Here is a 24,627-nt window from a genome sequence, read left to right as displayed (position 1 = left end):
TATTACGGTAAGCCCACTGGATATTTAATTATCAATATAGTACTCGTACTTTATAATTTTGGTTATCAAAAACATTATCCAATCACTGTTCGTGGGAACTGTCTCCCCAAAGAGAATCCATTAAATCAACACATTATTTGACCAAAGCCGGTACAGTCCGCCTCGCCAATTAATTACTAGTCGATTTTCGGAGACCCACAGATTAGATTGGAGCTTCATTTTCTTTCAGACTGGGACTGTGGGATTCCTCATTAAATTTCTATCCGTCGATTCGACAACACAAATACAAAGTAATCAAAATTGCTAATGGAAAACGCCCCTAGACTGTACTGTGTGGACTTGCCTTGCACCGCGTTACAATGTGATTGGAACAAAATGGCCGCTCTATATTCGGGAATACCTTTGGATTAGGTATGCTCTCAATTCTATTATTCGCTATCTAAACTGAGGAGCCTTTTTCGGTGTTAAAATGAACAGCAAATATATTTAATAAACTAAAGTTGTCAACAATTTCCCATTAACGCAGTTCACTTTTGCCGCCGAACTCAAAAGCCGGGAGTTACAACACAAATTGAAATAATTTCAGTAGAGATCTAACAAACAAGTTGCACAGATGACAGTCGCAGGTATGTTCAACTTTCGCAATAAGTACCTGCACAACATTTTGCTATGAGCTTTTTTGAAAACCGCATCGCGTGTCGCGTCGTTTTAATTATTTTGCCAATTTGGCCGTAGACGTGGTGATACATAATTGTATTTTGTATCAAAGCTTTTATACATTATATTGTCTCATACCAAATTTTTGTAAAAGTATTTAGAATATTGCCTACTTGGTAGGTTCTATGTAGTTCAATTTTCCTCTTTCTCTATCGTCGGCCATTATGATATTGACGTGTCATCTCAATATTATTCGTTAAGATTCCGTTTACATATTCTAGCCAAATCGGGAAAAATAAACAAAAATATTTTGCTATTACGACGCGGTGGCCCTGGGTCCGATTTTGACCTGTAAATTAGGTCTAAAGGGTTAGCTCAAAATATGAAATTCACAAATTCCCCTACACGTGTTACGAGTGTGAATCCAGCCTCACGCCTTTTGAATAGCGTTACGCTAAAACTAAAGTTGTTTTACGCGAAGTTATTATTTAGATAACTCGCGAAGTTTAAACTATGCGATCCCAAGTCGATGCGAGTTGTTAAGGCAGGGCTGCGCCAAACGCGCGACAATCAGCCAGCTCGTTAGCTTGATCGGTGCTATTTGAGCCCTGGGGGAGGTTGACCTCTACAGCTTCGATACGTAGTCCCAGGGATAGATGTAGCACTCAAGTATAACTAGGTTTCATGGACATTTTGTGTTGTTAGCAGTGTCTACGACTTTCATAATCTAGATTTTTACATGCCATGATGACCATGACAGTAAGAAGCGGGCAAAGACGGGGGAACGCATGACTGCGTTCCTAACTTTAAACGTCACTCTACCAGCACCGCGTAAGTCAAAACTTAACTAAAAACTTGAACCCCTCCAGCAACATTATAATGTTTTAATAACTAGCGATGATGCATCGAGGTGCGAGCTCTCGCCCAACTTAAATGAGAGTTAGGGCAACTGCGCTCCTCGTGTGTGATCGGGTAATCGTTTTTGATAGGGTATCAAATTGAACACTCTAGTTAGTAGTTAATAACGAGATTGAACCTTCTCAAAGTAATCAATCTAAAGAGCGTACACAGGCCTCGTCACTGTTACTGCATAAAGAGTCTCGTAGGTGATGGATTTTTTGCTTCTTTACCTAACGGGCGTAAAACCTTTGCTTCAAAAATGTGAGACACGCTTGATAGAGGCTCATAGGCTGACGTTGTCCATAAAGGATTTTAATGAAACTTTTGGGGACAGACACTTTCTATATTGTGACGATGTTGTCTGATGTAATTGATTGTCAAATATGTCTTTCTGAGTCACATTATTTGCTTTGACAAAATCAAAATCAAAATCAAAAGTATTTATTCAGTTTAGACCACAAGTGGCACTTATGACATCATCTGTATGCTTAATTTGAGTTAACAGTTATTAATATTCTAAATGGGAAATATCGATGTCCCATCTAAAGTCTTGACCATATTCACATAAAACTTTCAAAATATTTAATTGTTAAATGAAATTTTATGTCATCAAATGAGTAGAAGGTTGTCGATGAGTTTAGATTGCAAATCGCATGTACGTTTAAGAGGCGTTTAGAAACCCAAACGTAGTCGACTTTCCCCTCAAACGATGTCAAGCGCCGACCGACTGACAATGCGTGTGCGCACGTTCAAGTTACAAGTAGGTACCGCCCATGTGTAGTGAACCTCCTTTTTCTGAAGTCGGTTCAAAAGGCTGCCCATACATAAGCCATGAAATAACTAACTATTTTGGAATAAAATAGAATAAATAAATCATTTTCGCACTCTACTTCCATACTCAAACTAAAAAAGTATCGCCTGTTTCATAGCGAAGTCCAAGTAAATAATCAAAGTCCCAAACTAAGAGGAATCCATGGCTGAACAACCATATTCAATCTCCACACCACACACGTGTGATTAAAAATAAATTTACAGTGACACTGGGTCCCATGTGGGATTCGAACCCGAACCGTTTCGCGGTAATTGGCTGATTGGATGATGGATCAGCTGAACCCGCTAACTAGCGCAGCAAGCAGCGCTGTCTGCGCGGTGTCAGCGCCAGTCAGCGACCGCTGGCGTTAACTCGTGACGCTAATGTCATCAACTGAGCTTAGTTGGGCGGACTTATCGGCTAACTAGCTTATGCCCGCGGCTTCGAACGACATAAAAAGGATCCGTCGTCACGATCTATCTCTACAAAATTTTTCATGTCTTCAAAAGCTCTGTTTCTGAATTTATACTGAAACTAGTGACCCGCCCCGGCTTCGCACGGGCTATGCTAATTGATAAACCTTCCTCTTGATTCACTCTATCTATTTAAAACCGCATCAAAATCCATTGCGTAATTTTCAAGATATAAGCATACAGCGGAAAGCAACTTTGCTTTATACTATGTAGTGATACTTGACTTGTGATTTCATTTTTTAATATGGTATGGTAGGTATAATATGGTAATGATCGAAGTCTGAATCGTAAATAGTCAATACCTACTTTGATGTTACTTTCAATGTTCTGAGGTTAAAAAAAACGAATTGTTTATCAAATGTATGATTACTTATAACAAATCTAACTGTTCAAAAGGAACCTTCAGCCTTACAAATTTTCTTAATAAATGGCTAATTTGGTTTCAGGAGCTTCCACCTGCGCGGGCGCATCAAACATTAACATCGCAATGAAACTTTCCAGGTGGAAACAAAACTTCTGCCGGGACGCACCTACTTTGTTGAACGAATGCTACAAAGCTCGTGGAGGCGCCTCAATCTTACGCGTGAACAGCGATACCATTGTTTTCTAATTACCTAGAATAAATGTTTTCAACAAATTAATTAGACTCTCGAACAAAAGAATGTTGTTAGGAGTAGGAAATCTTGCAACTTACTTTTCACCACTAATGGCTGAGACCGAACACCTGTTCTGAGAGTTTGTCCTAGTTTTTCAATGGAAATAACTTATTGTTGCAAAAATCTTCGTGTAACTTTAACAAATAAATAAATTGAGATGTACCTATCTCACAATCACACTACGAGTAAGTTGAAACCTCAGATCCTAATGATCTGAGGTTGAAACAGTTTTGAACTGCATTTTCAATTGCAAAGGGTTGATCAGTAAAATTAGTCGTGAGTCAAGCTCCCAGGGCAAGTTTAACAGGATTACCGTAAGTTGTGATATCCGAGGAGCAGGGGAGACGCGGCCACAGGGATTACGGACAACTCGCATAATGCACTCTGCCTTGGACAGCTCTTGACATCGCAGCGGAAAATGGAAATTCAAGGTGTATCACGAATTGGATTACCCTGGTAAATTAACTTTGGAGAAGTTTTTTCATTCATCCATAATATTGGTACCTACTGCTCGAATTATTAAATGCCCATAGAATTTCATTTGATTGGATTGGTTATGCTTTCATTTATCATGAGAATAACATTCATGTCATTCGCATGTATAATATCATTAAATCAATAAAAATACTGTTTCACTCGGATATAGAGCGAAAAGGAACAAACAATAAGAATAGCTTCTAAATTTGGAGCTTTACAAGTGACATGTGGTGGGAAGTAGCCCATTATCCCCTGTAGTTTGGTCGCAAAGTTTCGCGAGCTGCAATTATAATGTAAAAAACTCCGATTTACCCATCAGGGTTTCTAAATGCAGCTAAAAACGTTGGTAATTAGTGTCGCTGGCGGTTCCGCACAATTAAAAGTTGCCGAATTGCCAGTAACGGCCGCAGCACCCGCTCTGTACAGGGTGTTTAGGATGGATACAACCTCATGGATAACGGGACTATTCCCGCCTCTCGTTCCCACCACTGCAACTCCTGTGTAGCCAGGATCTACAACCTCATGGATAGAGAAACTTTTTAAATATTTCTGGAGACTAAAGACCAAGCTTAGGTCTCAAGAGAAAACACAAAAAATACAATATTTTTACGTGACGCAGTCTTTAAGATTTCAATCTTATTTAGACAGACAGCCATTCATAAGAAATGAACCGCCCTGTATTATGATAATCTGGTAGAAAGTGGAACTTGGCCCTCCCTCCCGCGGACAACACACTTGAATTTTTATCAACATTAACATTGTATCACTATAAAACGGAAAGTGCAGACCGAGCGGGCATGAATATTAACTACTTAATTACGCCGAATCGTGTGTTCAATTGCGGGGCAAGTAAAGAAACAAACTCTCTTTAACGCGAACTTATTTTTATGTTAATTTCCACAAAATACCTACTTCAAATCAGAATATGAATCTTACTACTTACTACTTTATTAAACTTTAAATTCGACCAGTTATGTTTACATTAACCCATTGGTTTATTTTTCTTTCAAATGTGTAATAAAAATGTCGGCAACGCTGTGCCGCATATTTATGGCCTAAGTCTGCCCACGTGGCGTGACGTGGCGTGTGGCATGCGTGACTTGTCACTAGTTAGAAAGTACGAGTAGGTAGGTATGCAAACATTACTTACGTACCTAGTTCGGAATTTGAGAAAAATTTCATGTCACTTCGTAACACGACCACATCATCACCGTTCACGTGTCACATGGGGCGAGCGCTGCGCCCCTTTGAGGCCTTTCGATGATCATCAATCTATCAAGCTAAACACTCGGTGACAGTTTATGTACGATATAGTTGTACGAGTAATAAATAGGTGCTATGTAGCAGCAGAAATGTACACTCTGCTGTCTTCACCAGGCGCGAGCGCGTGGTCGGTGCACACGCGCGGGTCATGCCGCCTCATGACACGCGCTGAATTTTTGACGCACCTCTAATCGCAACACAGTTCCGTCATTACGGCTGCCGGGTACGCTCAGTTTTTCTTTATCACATACATTTTTAACGGAGTCTAAGATCTTTTCGCAATAGACTTTGAAGCGTCTGCTCGCTTACAATTTAACTTTATGGTGTAAGTGTTACGAGCGAGATGATACTTTCTCTGTTTAATTTATTTAAATCGCGTCAGATTTTACGGTTAGGAGCAGCGAGTGGAAGGGAGAAAAATATTCGCCGGAGCGCGAAGAAGAACGATAAAGTGGTAACCGCAGGGAGAGGGCTCGGCAGGTGCGAGGCGCCCGGCAATTAAAGGTTAAATTCTCAAGCCCATAATAATAACGAAACTTCACCGCGCTATACGAAACTTTTCATTGCCTAATCACGCTCGCGAAAATCGTGTGTACGCCGCCCAGAATGTATGAACTCCAATTTTGCAGTTTCTTGCGAGGAACTTCACAACTGCTCGGTTTAATAAATTAATTTATTTATCCGACGCCTACATTGTCCTGCGTCCCGCACTTTGTCCCGGCCACTTTCGGGATAGGGCAACTTTCCCGCAGTTTTGAGTAGTTGATAAAATGAAATTAATATTCCATTATTTATGAGACAGGCTGTTCATTGCTCTTAGCGGTGAGGGATATCTTTATCTTCTCATAAAACCTAAACGTGACTGCTTCGTTGCAGAAATTTGGATTTAAAATGCAAATGATGGAGACGTATTCCAACCGTTCTAGCTGCTAATATAACTAACTATTCCTTATGTGACACCTCAAAAGGACTTTATGACGACATCTGGAAAAAGATTCAGCAAAATGGTTTAAAATACCAGCTCGAAGTTAGTTTGCTCTTATGGCGAGATTTGCATATTTCATTAATGCTTTTTGAAACTGTGTTTGTCATTTGCAATAGAATTACCTAGTACCTAGTGAATAAACATTATGTTTAGCATCACTGACAGGTGTGACGTGAGAAGGCATTGTGTACGATGGTGGATGAAACACTCTTCGTTCACCTCAGCAGCAAAAAGGCAGTTTACGTCGATGACATCATTGTTTGTGCGGAGCGCGCACCTCTCCGATCCGACAATAAACCCGACGAAGGTCCAATTGCCGTCGTCTCCGTCACGTGGAAAGGGGAAGGCAGCTATTTTATTGTGACCATTTGTAGGGACATTGGGCCAATTGTTTCCCTCGATTCGCAGAACTGGGAATATTTTAGTTCCTTTGGTTTCAGAGGCGACCGAATGTTTTTTGATAAAATAAACATGGAACAAGAATCTTGTTCCGCGCATTGAACACGGTCCCGACTTCCATGGAACAGCAATTCACGTTGAAGATTGATGTTTTGTTAAAATACAAACGGCTGGTCATCAATTCATAGAATGGAAAGCTGAATGCTATTATTAAATAGGTCATTCAGTATTGGCATGTATATTTATTTTTATCGGGCAATAACGAAAACATTTTATAGCTCCCGCTGTTTGAATTTATAGCTAATTGGCATTTTAGATGACACGTACGAGTGCGACCCAGGTCATGACGTGCTGACCCACGGCTACAGTCATACACAGTGACCGAGGAGGAATGACAGACTCAACAATGTAGCAATTTATAGGTACTTCTGATAATTTATGGTTAGAATCACAATATCATTTTTCCGAAGCTGATAAAGCTCTGTAAAACCGCAGAGCACAAGTTGTCCAGGGGATCGAAGAAGGCGGTCAATAAATTAAATAAAAGCTTGTAAAAAGGCATAGGTTGTCCGCAGCTCTAGTGGGATGTTTCTTAATCATTAATACATTCTGCGAATTAGTAATGATGTGAGCGAGAATTGGAATTCGTCATGTGTGTGTCAAAAATACATCTCCTAAACCAACTCCTGAAAAACATATTTGTAAAAGTTATTTTTGTATGCGGCTGCAGTAAATATATCGTTAATTACATTGCCAGCGAACTGTTTTATCTATTAGGATGTGCCCGGAGCTAAAACGGAACATCATTAAGATAATTTTATTTTTTTATCAGTTTTGTTTGATTATGACTACGCTGCATTGAACTTTTGATGTCTTTTATATCTCTTGCAAAAGGTTTTACTTTGAAACGTATTTAGTTACTGAGTATTTTTTAAAGCATTTTGCAGGTAGTGTGTTTAATTTCCAAAACTGCAGAAATAATTCAATGTCTATTATATGTTTGGAGGCGATTAACCTTTAAAGAACCTTTTCCAATTAGAAACCCGTTCACATGGATTAGAGACAATGCAAATCCCTTGGAAGTTACGATATGATGATCACTTTAAAAAAAATATTTTGTCGGTCATCAATAAATTGGTTATAGGTATCATGTTGTGTTATCGTTTTACATTTAATTTAAGTGCATTTAAACAACCTACCTTACTTCGGTAGGTATCAGTTTGTAAGTTATTCATCCGAGAAACAAATACTCGTAAAAGAGTGCATTTAATTATTCGCTTGTAGAATAATTCATTAAAGCTTAGCCTTAAGCATGGTGATTAGTAACAAAAAAATACTCCGCAGTTTCTTCTTTAAATTCTTGTAAAACCAATTGGAATTTACTTCACGTTAGTAAGGAATCATCGTAAGAAATGTCTTTATGTACGAAAGAAATGATTGATGATTCGGTTAAAATCAGTTCTGTCTTGATAAGCAAACTGAATGTCGTCGTCCACCTACGTGAATCAGGTCAAGCGGACGCGGTGTCGAATGCTAAGTCAACAATTAAATTCACAAGTCATTCATTCACGCATCCACGATATTCGCGAGAAACCGGAATTGTGCCGGAATCCTCCGAGACCCGCGCGCTCACGGCTCACGCTCATCTCCACAACAAACCGTGTCAACTGATTCCACTAACGTGGCAAAACAACGATATATTTAGAAATCATGAGGTTAAGGAACCTCAAGGCACGACCGAGCCCAATCCAAAATAATGCGCACCTGTTGAAATATGCACGTAGCATGCCCTACTTAAATTAACAACTTCATGGAAAACTCAGCTCAAGTTTCTCGCAGTTTTTTAAGTTTTAAGACTACCGGCCACAGATAAATATCTTTGCAGCTCTCACACGGTAAAAGAGGTTTTCGCCCGCCAGCATAGAGTTGCAACTCGCTGAGGAAGCTGCGAATGTGCACTTACCTGGAGTCGAACTTGTGGCCGTCGTCCAGGGTGCCGGTGTAGTGCATGGTCAGCATGTCGCCGTGCTTGGACTTGGTGGTGCAGCCCTCGGGCACGCTGACCACGTCCACCTTGAGTTCGGTGACCTCCTGGCCCGCGAGCGCGGAGCAGGCCAGCGCCAACACCGCGAGGACGCAACGTAACGTCATGTCGAACTTACGAAAAGTTAGTTTTGGGAGAGGAAAACGCGGACGCTCAGTGCCGGTGCCGGGGAACGACTGAACGGGTTGTGTCGGATCGCCAACTTGGAATTCGAGTAAAGTTTGCGTTGTCAGCGTGGTGCTCCGTCTTGCTCGCGCGTCGCGGCGGAGGTACATCGGAGCGAGACGGCAGGGCTTGCGGCTGCTCCGCGGGCGAGCGAGTGCCGCGTCGCTTCCTCACGATGCCACGCGACGATGACGTTAGCCCGAGGAGTGTTCCACTTTTGCTGAAACTTGCTAACTTAAAAATAATTTATTAAATTCGACATGACAATTTGCATTGAGTATCCGTAACTTGACAATTAGTATAATTAATACGAAATATATCCTAAGAAAAAAGAGCAAGGCGTTTTATCTACTATCGTACCTAGTTGGTAGCAGTATCAAAAAGTTTGACGTGTTAGGTTATAATAGGTTACAAAAACTCACTCACTATAACTTGTAATCGCAAGTTATACCTAAATATCAACATAAACTTTGAACTTTTAAGTTTGGATTCATGATGTTGGGGAAAGAAGGTAGGTAAGTTGCCATGAAATGTAAGTTTTTACCACAGAACTTACAAGTTACGTTTTGTTGAGTAGGCAGATGAGGATGCGCCCAGTGACGTGCAGATTGCAGTATTGTAGATGACCTATACCGACCTACTATATCCAGCCAGCAGTGCGGTGAATCTGCCTGAAGAATTCAATTAGGCTGATGATGATGGTGACGAATAGTTTTGGATAAAATAGAATATTAGGGGTAGAACACACGATGGTTTGTTAATGTAAGTCTGTATTCTAAATTCTTATTTACCGAGGTCTATTACTTACTAGCTGACGCATGACTTTGTTTATAATGATAATGAAGCATTACCAGCTCTTGTTTCATCAAGTTGTTCTTGTGGGAAAGAATATAAACATTCTCCCATTTATTCTACGCGTTTAAATTTAATTAATTTAGTTCCAGTTGCAGACTCTGGGCGGGTAAAGGCCACGCTGACCTTAACCACTCTCCACGGCTTTTGCCTATTAGAAATACTTAGGCCCTGATAAGCTATTGAAATTAAACCTATTTTTTATTTAAAGAAAGAAAAAAACTCAATAGTACTTTTTTTGTGGCTAAAAGGTGTTTGTGGGTTGATTAATGTTCGGCTGAAGTTCACTTGTTTACATTTTGTAGGAAAATAAGAAAATACCGGTTAGGTATGTTATGGCCTAAAAGGGCAAAGAAAGACCGCTCCGCAGAACGCAATTACAGTAGGTAATGTCTATAGCCGTGAAGTTTTACCTAATGCTTGTATCGTTTTACTCATGCAATACTTTGAGATAGAATCCCAAGGAAAAATCTAAACGAGTCCGAGGAAGTGATTATAAACAGGCTCTTTCGCAAGTGGATGTACGAGGAAACAAACGTCTAAATATAGCCATGGGCATATTCGATTCGCCACTCGCTTTCGATTTGGAAAGCGAGGCTTCCGCGATGACGTCACGATGACCTAAGACCTGCGTCCGCGCAGACTTGCTATTTGCTAATAAAACCATTTAAATAAATATTTATTACGCTCTGACTCAAATATTGATCTTATATAACATCATACAATAGCTTTGACTGTGAGCCACAGAATACACTTCACTTCCACGCCGACTATAAAACTTTAAACAAACAATAACAAACAATTTTATTGAAATAGATCTTAAAGGTTCATGCAGAAAAGTTCTCGAGTGACGAGTCCAACCGGAAAACGTAGAGTAAGCAGGCCTCCTACTAAGTGGTCCGACGATCTGGTGAAGGTGTCGAGAACACCTGGCAACGCAGTAACTACCTACCATTGTTGTGGAAATCCATGGACATTCTTCCAGAATTAGACGGCATAGGTCGAAACAAAAATTAATGAATATCCAAGAACTATTATAAATTCAAGATTATAATTGATGTTCCAAACCAATCTTTGAGTGCTATTTCATTTCACGGAATAGTCATCGCAATCGATTGGACAAAGTTCTAAGAAATCCCCTAGCTGGATCGATTACCTCTCTGAAACACCGATCCTTTTCCGACCGATCTTTTCAGTAAAGCCACGTGTTGATTCGAGCCTAACTCAAGTTTTAACTGGCAGCATTCTTAACTTACAGGGTGGTTTTGTTACGCCAAAAACAGCCTATAAAACAATGAAGCTTACTTTCCACTGCAAAGCGTTCTATCAAAATCTCAGATCATAGAACAATTATCCTTTAAATCATGGGTTGGGTTGAACCTAGGTGTAAACAAGTACACTACCTGTAAAAAAATACACAGTTAAATATTAATTACGCAACAGTTTTCTGTAAAATCAAGTTTAACTGACGAAACCGGCCGAGTGGTTTCGTCAGGTGGGCTGGTTGTGGTGGGCATGTCAAATATTTGCCGGGCATTGTCTCGCACAATGATCTAGTTAGAGACAATACGCACAATTAGTGTCAACATCAGCAGAGAATAATTAAATAGTCCTCCACCATCGCCGAAAACATATTTCGTAACAGCTCAAGATGATTTTTGGGAAGTTTGCACAATAATGGTGAATGAGTATCAGCAAAATAGCACCGAACAACTAAATTCTTTAAAAAAAAGCTTTCTTAAAGCAATTAGTCTATTTTTCAGTTTTCACGCTACTGTATAAAACTAGGTAATAATATTTTGTCAGATTTCGTGCATCTCGTATGTTATATATGACCGTTGCGCGTCTTTCCGTTCTATACATAGCCAGAACGCAAGGGTGTGAAACTAATCGAGTATAGTTTGGAGATGACTTTTTTTTACTAAGCTCCTCCAAACTATACACGACCAGTACGCATATGCTGCGTACTGCTCGTGTATACTTTGTAATGACTTAGGTCAATTATCTTACTCCAAAATATACATCGCCAGTACGCATACGGACTAATCATGTATGTATTGTAATAAGTGCGTGATTACAATTTATACGCGAGTAGTTGCATGCTAGTCATTTTGTCTTATTGACCTCTCTTTCTATTACATATTAATTCATATCTGCGTGTCTACTTTAAACATTGAATCGTCTTTCGACACGTATTCTGCCATAGAAAAGATATTTGTTTTGGGGCTGATATTTAATTTTCACCAATTCTCGAATAACTCTTAAATTAAAAATTATGTAGGTATGGAAATATTATTATGTCAAAATGATTTTGTTCTTGAGATAAAAGTTAATAAATAAAATAAATAATAAATAAATATCCTTAGACATTTTACACTGCGCTTCTAGTCCCAAACTAAGCAAAGCTTGTACATAATACTAAGTATTAAACATACATACTTAAATACTTTTTTTTTGTAAATACATACTTACTATACATAGAAAACACCCAGTCCAATACAAACAAATATGTTTATGCACACAAATGTTTGTACTGTGCGGGAATCGAACCCGCTCCCTCCGGAATAGTAGTCCGTTTCGAAACACTACACCAAACGGCCGATAATACAAACCTAGCATTTAAAGTCTCGCATAATGTATTAATAATGCACGTTGAACTTTCTTATCTCACTCTCTCTCATTTTAAATGAATTTATGATTACACTAATAATTGTTATTTAATTTGAAATCTACCTAATCAATTTAATTTCAAAAACCACTTACAATAGTGTTAAAAATCTAGATTTATTATAGATTCAGTAAAATAATAATATTTTATGTAATAATATCGAATAAATGTAATTTTAAATATAATTCCATATTTTACTAAATCAATATCAACTAAACACACTCTAGTCAAGTGTAAGTGGTGTAGTAGAAACTAATCGAGTATAGTTTGGATATGACTTTTTTTACTAAGCTCTTCCAAACTATACACGATCAGTACGCAAAATTCGTGTATAGTTTGGAGTCACAGATTTACAAACGGGCACTACAAAATATACACGAGCAGTTTCCTATGGGTGCGTTCTGGCCATGTATAGAACGGAAAGACGCGACCGTTGCCCCCATCGCAGTCGAAGTATTAAAAATAACAGCCGGAACCAAAGATCAAAGATCGAGTTTGCTTCGAGCGACCTTTCTTGTTCATTGACGAAAAATATTAGGTAATAACAAAAATTAACTTTACAAAATATCCTTGTTATTACCCAGAATATCCGCACGGCAAAGGAGCCTAAGGATGCAAGCCTGCATAATGCATGAAGATTATGTTAAAATGTGCTTTGGGACAACGTCACGGTCCTGTTGCTCCTGAAAATAAAGCCGATCGAATATGAAAACTGATCATAACAAAAGTGCATAAGTACTTAATTGACTAGACTAGAATATTCGTAATTAACTGACTACAGCATATATTTACTTAAGTAGGAATTATTCTGCAGCAACATACATTTATACTTATGTAACTAACTATAATAAAAAATATTTTCTGAACACCGCTGTCAGACGAACTTAATGTAAGAACAAAATCTTTTAAGACTTCCTATATTAAATTGTTGATATGGGTAATTAATTTTGCATGGGAACTTTGAAATAGTTTTAAGCATTGTTATTCAATTTAATTAATCTGTCGTTTAGTAAGAATATACATATTTATCTTCAGAAGATTCCACGTCTTGGATGCGCTTACGCATAAGTAAGTCAAGCGACTCCAGCAGCTAGGTGTATTAACGTGATATTATGTGACCTCCACATACATTCTTCATTGTTATTTTTACGTTAACCAAATCATTCCATGACAGTTTTCACAAAATACTTATCACTGCAGATAACATTTTGACCTCGCTGCAATCGGTCAAGAGTTGACTGCATGCTTTCAGTCAGCGTCATCATGGCCAAAATCATTGATACATTGTGCAATTGGGCGCGGTGTCATGGGTCATCAGGTAATGATAAGGTGGAAATGTACCATACACATACTACTACATTTTTTGTACAGCAAAGATTGGCGTCTGTTGTAGTATCCTATAATAATAACGTAAGTACACGAATGTTACTTTGTGTAACATTACAAATAATAACGTTAAAGTTCGATACTTACACTTACCTACCAATGAGTGAAACAGCACTGAAAAATAAGTAACGTTGTAGGTATGTAGGCACACGTACCGTTTGTCATACGACTATGCATTAATTATTTCAGTAGTAGTAGGTGTACTGAATTTATTGAGCATTTTCATGGACATTACAATAACCGACCCAGCGTAACGGGATGAGTCGAGGCAAGAGAAGAAGAAGAAGAAAACAATTCATCCTACAACATTATTAAACACATTACCACTCCTTTGCGTCGTGCAGTCGGGTAAAAAGTACTAAAGGCCTGTGATAAGAATCTCGGTAGTCGCTTTTCATTACAATGAATTAATTATTTGATATGATTGATTTAAACTTAACATTTTACTTTGCTGTTCTGCGCTAAACTTCCTTAATGGGACATGTAAAAGTATTTATCTTTCTCCTAATCTTTATATTCTTGAATTTAATTTATTTTGTATCATAGCAGACTTTAACTAGGTACGATAAACAAATTAAGAATCAAAAATATCATAAAGTTGAAGCGCAAAAACGTTATTCCGTGTTTGTCACTCCTGTTGCGAATTACTGCCGGGCGCGTCACTCAGCCTAACGTCGTTATGGTCGCAGCGAGTGCGGGAACGGTAGGCTCTGTTACTTAGGCTATGCGCGCACGGGTGACTTTTTGTCACCGTGACAGTATATTAGTATTCTTATCTATGGAGAGACATACATACCATCACGGTGACAAAAGTCACCCCTGCGCGCCTTTACATTACCTTTCTGGGAGCTTACATATTTGTGACTTTACCGCCCGATCGAGCCGACCATTGGTTTATCTACCCACTATAACCCGGCGGATGCCACCGGAGCCCACGGCCTAAAATTTTACTTTTGGACAATATCCTAAAATTTTACATTTGTCCGCGACGCAACTCACCTCAGTCTGTTACACTACTTACACTCTGGCCTGTTTACAATATAATCTTCAGTGAATTTCGTAACAGCTATTGTACCTAAGTTGAAAAGGACTGAGCTGAGCATACGTCACCTTCCTACGTTGTGTTGTTCGCGGCTCTTATAATTTTTTTTGCGTTTTTCCAGGCCTATTGTTTATTAAACAGCACTCGGAAACCAGATGTAGAGAAATAGGCACAACTGTTAAGTTTTATTCGAATGTAACTATAAAGAAAACTGGTAAATAGGCCTTTGTCCAGCTGTGAACGTCATTTGGCTGAAACGAACGACCAAAATATCAAATATACCTATCTGATACTAAACATCATCAAAGTAACAACCAATTACCTACTTAAATAAAGCACTAGTTGTTTAAAGTTATTCTAGTAACTGTAAGTTAAGTTTATTATAGTTCGTGACAGCCTAATTTATCCATTGCTGGACAAAGGCTTCTCCCAATTTATAGCTGTCGTTACGTATTAGGTATATCTACTTAATTCACGGAATAATTATTTATTCTGTTAAAAACCAATTTACTTATTACAATTTCAATTACCTCAAAATGTATGAAACACATGAAACGAATACCGACGTCATGAAACATACAGTGTGAGTCACGTTAAAGTGTACATATGAAAATAGATGAAACTAGACCTATTTTTATCGACAAAAAAGAGGTCAAAAAATTTTTGAGATTTTTTTTTATTTTTTTATAGATTTTTTTTTCTTCCAATTACTTATTGTAAAGAAAACGTAATAACTTTTAAACTAAGCGGTATATCCTGATAAAATAAAAACAGTAATAATGCTAAATAACAGGCGATACTAAAAAAATACATAAAATACACAAAAGAGGCCAACTAATAATAAAAAATGATACTTTTTGAAAAAAATCTGCTTTTAAATTCGTGTTTTTTTGGTTATTCGATAAATTTCTCCAAAAAATGCCCTGTAACCGGTGGTTTTTATTACTTTGTATTACTCTCTATCGTATTATCTTTGTAAAACCAAAAATCGCATGTCTCTATCCCTATCACAACATTTGCTATGATCGTTTGAACAAAGGCCTGCCACAACATTATTCTCCGCTACAGGTAGATTTTTTTTAAATTTTAACTAAAATGCTTATTTTACCCCGAAATCTTTTGTTTTTATTTGAAATCTAACTTGTCTTTATCAAAATTAAAAATCTAGAGCCATTTTCAGTTTTGTTGTTATTTAACACGTTGAGTGCGAAACCAGGTCTATAGACCTTGTGTACGTCTCGCTTACCGTGCGGCTAAGAAAATTATAGTCTTCCTTGTCGTGCGAAAGGCATAACTTCAATTGGGTCAGGTGTAGGAAAGTGATGAATATATATCTATGATTTGTATTCTTAAAATAAAACCGACTCCAAAAAACCTACACTAAAACGTAGAAAAATAATTACTAATTACCTACTTATTTATTAGGACGAATTATTAATATTTATGTAGGTATACCATAATTGATACTTTTGGAGTCGGTGCAGGCAAACTTTACATGTTTCATAATCTTGGCACAAAAAATGATACTTTTTGAAAAAAATCTGCTTTTAAATTCGTGTTTTTTTGGTTATTCGATAAATTTCTCCAAAAAATGCCCTGTAACCGGTGGTTTTTATTACTTTGTATTACTCTCTATCGTATTATCTTTGTAAAACCAAAAATCGCATGTCTCTATCCCTATCACAACATTTGCTATGATCGTTTGAACAAAGGCCTGCCACAACATTATTCTCCGCTACAGGTAGATTTTTTTAAATTTTAACTAAAATGCTTATTTTACCCCGAAATCTTTTGTTTTTATTTGAAATCTAACTTGTCTTTATCAAAATTAAAAATCTAGAGCCATTTTCAGTTTTGTTGTTATTTAACACGTTGAGTGCGAAACCAGGTCTATAGACCTTGTGTACGTCTCGCTTACCGTGCGGCTAAGAAAATTATAGTCTTCCTTGTCGTGCGAAAGGCATAACTTCAATTGGGTCAGGTGTAGGAAAGTGATGAATATATATCTATGATGTATTCTTAAAATAAAACCGACTCCAAAAAACCTACACTAAAACGTAGAAAAATAATTACTAATTACCTACTTATTTATTAGGACGAATTATTAATATTTATGTAGGTATACCATGATTGATACTTCTGGAGTCGGTGCCAAGATTATGAAACATGTAAAGTTTGCCTGCACCGACTCCAAAAGTATCAATTATGGTATACCTACATAAATATTAATAATTCGTCCTAATAAATAAGTAGGTAATTAGTAATTATTTTTCTACGTTTTAGTGTAGGTTTTTTGGAGTCGGTTTTATTTTTTTTTATAAAATTTTACTTATTTCTTGCTTTTTAGTTAACTAATTATTACCTTGATGTTACCACTGAAGGTAGGCAGTACATTGAGACCAAAAAAAATTGGTTCATAATCGGCGGAGATATTGCATATAAAAAAGTTCATCCCCAATTTTCCACCCTTGGGGGTGAAATATTTTCTTCAAGTTCGCATGAAACCACCCTATTGATAATACCTATTCAACAAAAAAATAATCGTTCAAATTGGTTTATAATCGGCGGAGATATTGCGTATAAAAAAGTTCATCCCCAATTTTCCACCCTTGGGGGTTGTTTTTTTTATTATTAAATTTAAATGGGACCACCCTTGAGGTATTACCTATACGCCGAAAAAAGATTTGTTCAAATCGGTTCATAATTGGCGGAGTTATCGCGTAACAAACATAGAAAAAAAAAAAAAAAAAAAAAAAAAAAAAACATACGGGTCGAATTGAGAACCTCCTCCTTTTTTGAAGTCGGTTGAAAATAGAATCCAATGATGTACCTACCTTAATACCAGGTTTTTAGACCTGGTACCGCACGGAAGTAATAAAATGTCTTCACAATGCGCAGTGGCGGATTTACCAATAGGCCAAGTAGGCCAGTGCCTAGGGCGGCAGATTTAGAGGGGCGGCAAATTTAGCTAATTTTTTTTCACATGAAAAAATATATAATTATACGTTTACCTACACAATCCATATATAAATAAACGATTAATAAACGCACTGTAATACATACTTAGGTACTTATGTGATCATGAATTTTAAAATATTCCAATAGCGTTTCAATAAAAATAAAATAAAAAACTAGTAACACAGGATCTCCGGAGCCTAGCACGAGCACCATCTCTCCACAACTTCGTGTATATTGTTTTACAGGGTGGCCCAGAAGAAAATTCACTTTTGAAAATTCACGGAAACGAAAACTGTACATTTTTGTAGAACTTTAGCTATTGCAATTTAAAGGAAATTTAGTGCAATTTATTTTAAAATTTACTTTCTTTTATAAATTTTATCGTACACTAGCTGACCCGGCGAACTTCGTACCGCCTTAGCGTAGAGATTTTCTTAATATTTTTTTCCGTAAGAACCATCCTTGGACTTCCACAAACATTTAAAAAAAAGAATTATCGAAATCGGTTCAGCCGTTCACACGTGATGCCGTGACAACGCGAAACGGGTTTCATTTTTATATATATAGATGTGATTCCCTTGACGTTTACAACATTCGGTCAACATACATCAACATTTTGGAAAACTTTCGTAAGCGCTCCTGCACACGACGCCGCTACCGCGCCGCCGCCGCGCCGTCGCCGCGCCTTTGCACTGTTTATACGCGCCGCGTGAACACCGCTGCCGCGCAGCCGCCGCACGGTGGGCGAGAAATCGACCTCCCCTTTCATAGGATTTTTAAAAAAAAATTTTTACTTTTTGGCACTTTAAAGTATGCAGGTGTTTTAAACACATTATAACATTAAATTAAATAGTATTCACGGGCCTCGTCTCGTCTTGTACACCACGTAATGTGTCATTTTGTGTTTCAAATGTATGAAAATGAAAACTAATTACCTCATAACTTTTTCCGGTCTTGCTCGGTCAGGCTGAAACTTTCAGGTATTGTTACCGAGTCTGTAAGGAAGCTGCACGATCTTTTACTTTGATCCCGAACGGTCCCGATTAGGAGTTACGAATGAAAATAACATGCGATTTTTTTCTGATATTCCCGTTTAAATAATGTATTACTTCGGTACGACAGACAGAAAAATAATAAGTATGAGCTAGCTCCATTACACAACAAATACCAAATCACATAAAACAAATGAAAACATACCTATCGTTTGTATATTATGATAAAATAAAAATATAAAAATTTAAGTTTTAAAGGAAGGCACTATCAATACTGGGTTAATAGTTAAAAAATTTACCGTTTGACATTTCAGAATCGTTTCACTGTACATTTTACTGTTGCCAAATGTTTATTGCTTAAAACTTAAAAACAATTTTATTCTTTAACTATCCCCGTAAACTTAAATGAAGGTAGGTAATGTTTACAACATTATCTCATCAAATGCGGGTAGTAATTTATTACCATACTGTTAGTGAGGGTATTTAATAACGCTGTACTCTTAATATTTACCCTCGTAATACACTGATAATAATAAAATGTCACTTCACTTATCATTACTGGTACTTAATACCTTAACGTTATCCTTACGCAAATTTTTAATTATTGAAAATGGAAGGGCTTTTTTCTAATCTCGACGTGTTTGTGTACATGAGACAAACATCCTTTAACGCGGACTTGCTGTTTGAAAAAGTGGTCAATTCAGTGAAATTTTCTCTGTCCGAAAAACAGAAGACCGATCTTAAAACATTTTGTGCTACATATACCAGTAATCTTAAGCGAAAATGGAAATCTGCCAACAGCACACTGGACAATTTTAAGGTGAAGTTCGCTGGCTGGTTGGATTCAGAAATTAAATGGCCGGACTTTGTTGTAATAAACGAAGAAATATCTTATATGATGTTGGATAGTGAACTTTCAACTCCTAGTACATCATCCAGTCCTAATGTTCCTCGTAATGTCTCTGTGTCGACATCAACCACTCCATTTAGAGCTCGAAAAAGTTTTGAAGATCTAAGTCCCCTTCAAAAAAGAAGAAGAACTGAAAATCTTATTGCAGAAAATGATTTTGATACGTTAGCTCATGCTCTGGCCAATAAACCAGGAGAAAACCAAAATCAAACGGACTTCGCTGAGTTAGTGAAACATTTAATCAAACACCCTAATGATGCATCAATGCTTCTAGCTTGCCTCAAATCACCAAAGCGATCTTGTCCTGCTGAAAAAGCACTGGGTATGTTGACATCACTAAATTTATCAAAATGGCAATATATTGTATTGAGGCAGATGTTAAAAGATATGGGATGTGATATATTCCCATCTTATGATGCTGTGAGAAATGAGAAAAATGAGTGCTACGTAGAAAAAGAAGGTATGATAATAACAGATACTGGCGTTAAACTTAAACTACAATCTATTTTGGACATTACGGTAAAGAGGCTGTTCAAGACTCTGGAAACAAAAGCAGATGAAAATAAATTGTCTTTGATCAGTAAGTGGGGCTTTAATGGTGCATCTGGACACAGTAACTACAAGCAGACTATGGAAGGTGATGATTCCAGCATATTCATGTGTTCATTTGTACCATTGAAAATGGTACGAGATGATACTGCTGAAATTATATGGGAAAATCCCAAAGCCTCCTCAACTGTTTATTGCCGGCCTATTTATTTTAAATTTGCCAAGGAAAATGATTTAAACATTAAAGAAGAAATGACAAAAATTGAAACAGAAATTTCAGCTTTACAGCCATCAGTTGACGGAAGTGCAAAGGTGAACCATAAACTGCATATGACCATGATAGATGGCAAGATAACCTCACACTTATCAGATACCTCCACAGCGACATGCGATATCTGTAAAGCAAAACCGAGCGAAATGAATAACCTCGACATGGTATTGCAGAGACACCATTCTGTGGATATGTTTAAATTTGGCCTATCTTCCCTTCATGCACGAATTAGATGTATGGAATGTATCTTACATGTTGCTTACCGCCTTGATTTTAAGCAATGGCAAGCTAAAGGAGAGAATTTGAAGTCACAATTAGCTAGCAAGAAAAAAACCATTCAAGATAAATTTCGAGCTGAAATGGGATTGCTCGTGGACGTGGTTAAACAAGGTGCAGGGAATTCCAATGACGGGAACACTGCGAGAAGGTTTTTTGCAAATCCTGGGGCAACTGCACAAATTACGGGAGTGGATGAGGAACTCATAAAGAGATTTGGTGTGATTCTTCAAGTAATATCTTGTGGAGAGTATGTTGATGTGGAAAAGTTCCGTGAATATTGTGCTACAACAGCTCGAAGATATGTCGAGCTCTATGCTTGGTATTATATGCCGGCAAGCGTGCATAAATTACTCCTGCATGGTGCTGAAATAATTGAGCACAACAATTTTATTCCAATCGGCAAACTCTCTGAAGAGGCATCTGAAGCACGGAACAAAGATTTTAAGAAATTCAGAACCTTCCACTCTAGTAAGACCAGTAGGATTGCTACAAATGAGGATATCATCCATAATTTATTAATATCTTCTGACCCATACCTGTCTAGTTTTAGACCTAAGATGAGTCAGATTCGTAATAAACCTCTTTCAGATGAAGCCAAATTGTTATTAAATCATAGTGTAACTAAGGCAAATATTGAATTTGTAGATATAGGGAACCTGTCTGACTGTGACACTGATTAATTTATTGCTTTTTCGATTTTTCATTATGTTATTTGTGAAACTTGATATCTTTTTAATTACAGCAATTTTCAAGTGTACTCTATTTTTTTCTCATCGATAGATGATTTTCCTTAAAATTAAAATACAAACACAAGGTACAAACACACGTACATAAATATAAACACACACACAATATTTAAGTTTTTAAAACATTCACATCCAAATATGGATGTTATGTTTTGATTCATAACTTCTGATCGGGACCGTTCGGGATCGAGGTAAAATATCACATAGCTTTGTTAAGGACTCGGTAACAATACCTGAAAGTTTCAGCCTGACCGAGCAAGACCGGAAAAAGTTATGAAGTAATTAGTTTTCATTTTCATACATTTGAAACACAAAATGACACATTACGTGGTGTACAAGACGAGACGAGGCCCGTGAATACTATTTAATTTAATGTTATAATGTGTTCAAAACACCTGCATACTTTAAAGTGCTAAAAACTAAATTTTTTTTTTTTAAAATCCTATGAAAGGGGAGGTCGATTTCTCGCCCACCGTGCGCCGCGCCGCGCGCGAAATTATACTTTGATGGCGCGGTGGCGGCGCGGCGGCGGTTTTACTCGGTGCTTATGAACAGTGTAGCGGCGCGGCAGCGGCGCGGTGGCGGCGTCGTGTGCAGGAGCCCTTAGGCCTCAGCCTCGAATTTAGCGGGCAGCGGCGCGGGAGCGGGGCGGGCAACGTAGACCCGTTCTCGAAACAAGCGGGCAGCTCGCGCGGCGCTTTAGCGGCTAAGTGTTGTGTTCGGGGTTGTGTTGTCGAGATATTTGTTTTTATTCGCAAACGAAATGTCTGAACAACGGCGACAATTTTATTTCGATTCAAATTTATTCCTAACGCTCGATTTATTGTGGGAAAAAGAAGGAGTGCGCTACCCGCTCGTTGCCCGCTCCTGCGCTGCTGCCCGCTCGTTGCCCGCTCCCGCGCCGCTGTTTTCGAGATATTTGTTTTTATTCGCAAACGAAATGTCTGAACAACGGCGACAATTTTATAATTTATAATTGCCGCTGTTTTCGAGAACCGGTCTATTTGATTTCACGCATATCCTTCATCCATATCCACGATCCTGCCGCTCCCGCGCCGCCGCCGCTCCCGCGCCGCTGCCCGCTAAACTCGAGGCTGAGGCCATGCGTGAAATCAAATAGACCTGTGTGCTTACCATGAGTTTACGTTAGGTGTGCTCGCTAGCGACTGCGTAAAAAAATGACATTTAAATGTATGACATATTGTGCAGCGCCTCTAGCGGCTACTTTCAAGAAATAAAATCTTCATAGAATTTTTTGACGTATTCGCTAGCGAGCTCACCTAACGTAAACTCATGGTAAGCACACGGTTCTCGAAAACAGCGGCGCGGCAGCGGCGCCGGAGCGGGCAACGAGCGGGCAGCGGCGAGGGAGCGGGTAACGAGCGGGCAGCGCACTCCTTCTTTTGCCCACAATAAATCGAGCGTTAGGAAATAAAATTGTCGCCGTTGTTCAGACATTTCGTTTGCGAATAAAAACAAATATCTCGACAACACAACCCCGAACACAACACTTCGCCGCTAAAGCGCCGCGCGAGCTGCCCGCTTGTTTCGAGAACGGGTCTGCTGCGTTGCCGGCCCCGCTCCCGCGCCGCCGCCGCCGCCCCGCTGCCTGCTAAATTCGAGGCTGAGGCCTTAGAGTTACCTCAAAATGGATTCAGGATGGATGAATGCTGCCGAGTTTTTGGATTATTAGAGTATACTCTGCTCATAAGGTAACCCCACAAAAAGAAGTCTGCTGGAATGAGATTAGCGCTTCTTAGAGGCAGTGAGATTTCACCACTGCTTAACTGGTTTGTTGCATTGAAAGGATGATTAATTTTTGAGAGCGCTATACTGGTAGGCTGAAAAGCTTTTTGATTTCAAAGCTGCAAGATTCGCAAGGTTATGACCGGAGCGCTTGGTTTCATCAAGATGGGGCTACGTGTCACACTTCAACTGAGAACATTTAGATAGTAAGAGACATGTTCCCACAAAAAAATAATTTCAGGCAGGGGTGACATCTCCTGGCCACCAGGAAGCCCTGATCTCACTCCAGAAAATTATTTTTTGTGGTGTTACATTAAGAATAGAGTATACTTTTATAATCCAACAACCATGCAGCAACTGAAGCTGAGCATTCGACAAAAAATTGAAAATAGGTTTCGAGGTAATTCTGACGAACGCATTCCAAGCGTCAAGGAAATCTCCTGGGCGATGTAATTTAATAAAGGTAAATTTAAAAATAAATTGCATAAAATTTTCTTTAAATTGCAATAGTTAAAGTTCTATAAAAATGTAGGTACAGTTTTCGTTTCCCCATCTTAGGATTAGTACATACTGCTATTTTTAGGTCAACATTAAACTCTTCAGTACATAGCGGGTTGCAATAATAATCTATTAACTTACAGAAAAATATCATTAAGTTCACAATCATAGTTATAACGGGATTAAACTAACGTATTGAATTTCAAAAGTCAGTAGGTAGGGGCGGCAAAAATTGAATGGCCTACTAGCGGCAAATTTGTAAATCCGCCACTGACAATGCGAAACCAGGTCGAAGCACCTTGTACCCTGCGCACCTGGTACCGCACCCCACGCTAGCTTCGTGCAGCCAGTGTTGCCTTGCATTCGTAAGAAACGCACATGTCGACATGGCGTCAAGAGAAACAAACAAAATCAAAACTGCAAATTGATTATAATTTAATTTGCTACACGATTTATTGCTAATTTAAATAATGTTTTTCGTGACAAACATTTGAAGTTGTAACTAAATGTTATTAAATAATATGTTTTCTTTAAATATAGCTTATTTAAGTATTTATGCACGTATGTCTTATTTGTAAAATATTTAGACTAAATTATTAAAACATCTTTGTTTGTTACTTTTTTAAATTTTTATTAAAACTTAATTTAAACTATCGATATTTGTATTTCACATCCCTAGAATACCCATCAGACTTCCCTACTTCAGTGCGGCACAGGGTGCATAAGCCTTGTATTTTGAATATAGCTATAATTTTTATACTAAACAAGTTATTCACGAACGCCTTCAGGTGTATGTCAATAAATGCATTATTATTAATATTCAAAGAAAAAAAACACAATATCTATTAACATGAAGCCAAAAATAAAATTAATATATCTTAAATATTACAAGGTCTTTAA

General features: G+C 38.0%; 1 protein-coding gene across 2 annotated transcripts in view; it reads right to left on the bottom strand.

Moving 5' to 3' along the window:
- LOC135086969 (uncharacterized) overlaps positions 1-8,867 on the bottom strand; it is a 70,043-nt gene extending 61,176 nt beyond the window's left edge. Inside the window, exon 1 of one of the 2 annotated variants that reach the window (XM_063981816.1) lies at positions 8,585-8,867. In XM_063981816.1, the coding sequence (XP_063837886.1) occupies positions 8,585-8,772 (188 nt within the window). In that variant the 5' untranslated portion in view covers positions 8,773-8,867. The remainder of the gene's footprint in view (positions 1-8,584) is intronic. The other variant, XM_063981817.1, reaches the window with a different exon arrangement.
- Between the last annotated feature and the right edge of the window lie 15,760 nt (positions 8,868-24,627).

This window comes from Ostrinia nubilalis, chromosome Z (assembly GCF_963855985.1).
Source record: "Ostrinia nubilalis chromosome Z, ilOstNubi1.1, whole genome shotgun sequence".
NCBI classification, from domain to species: Eukaryota; Metazoa; Arthropoda; class Insecta; order Lepidoptera; family Crambidae; genus Ostrinia; species Ostrinia nubilalis.
Note: the sequence above shows the minus strand (reverse complement) of the source record. Positions and strands in the feature narration are given on the sequence as shown.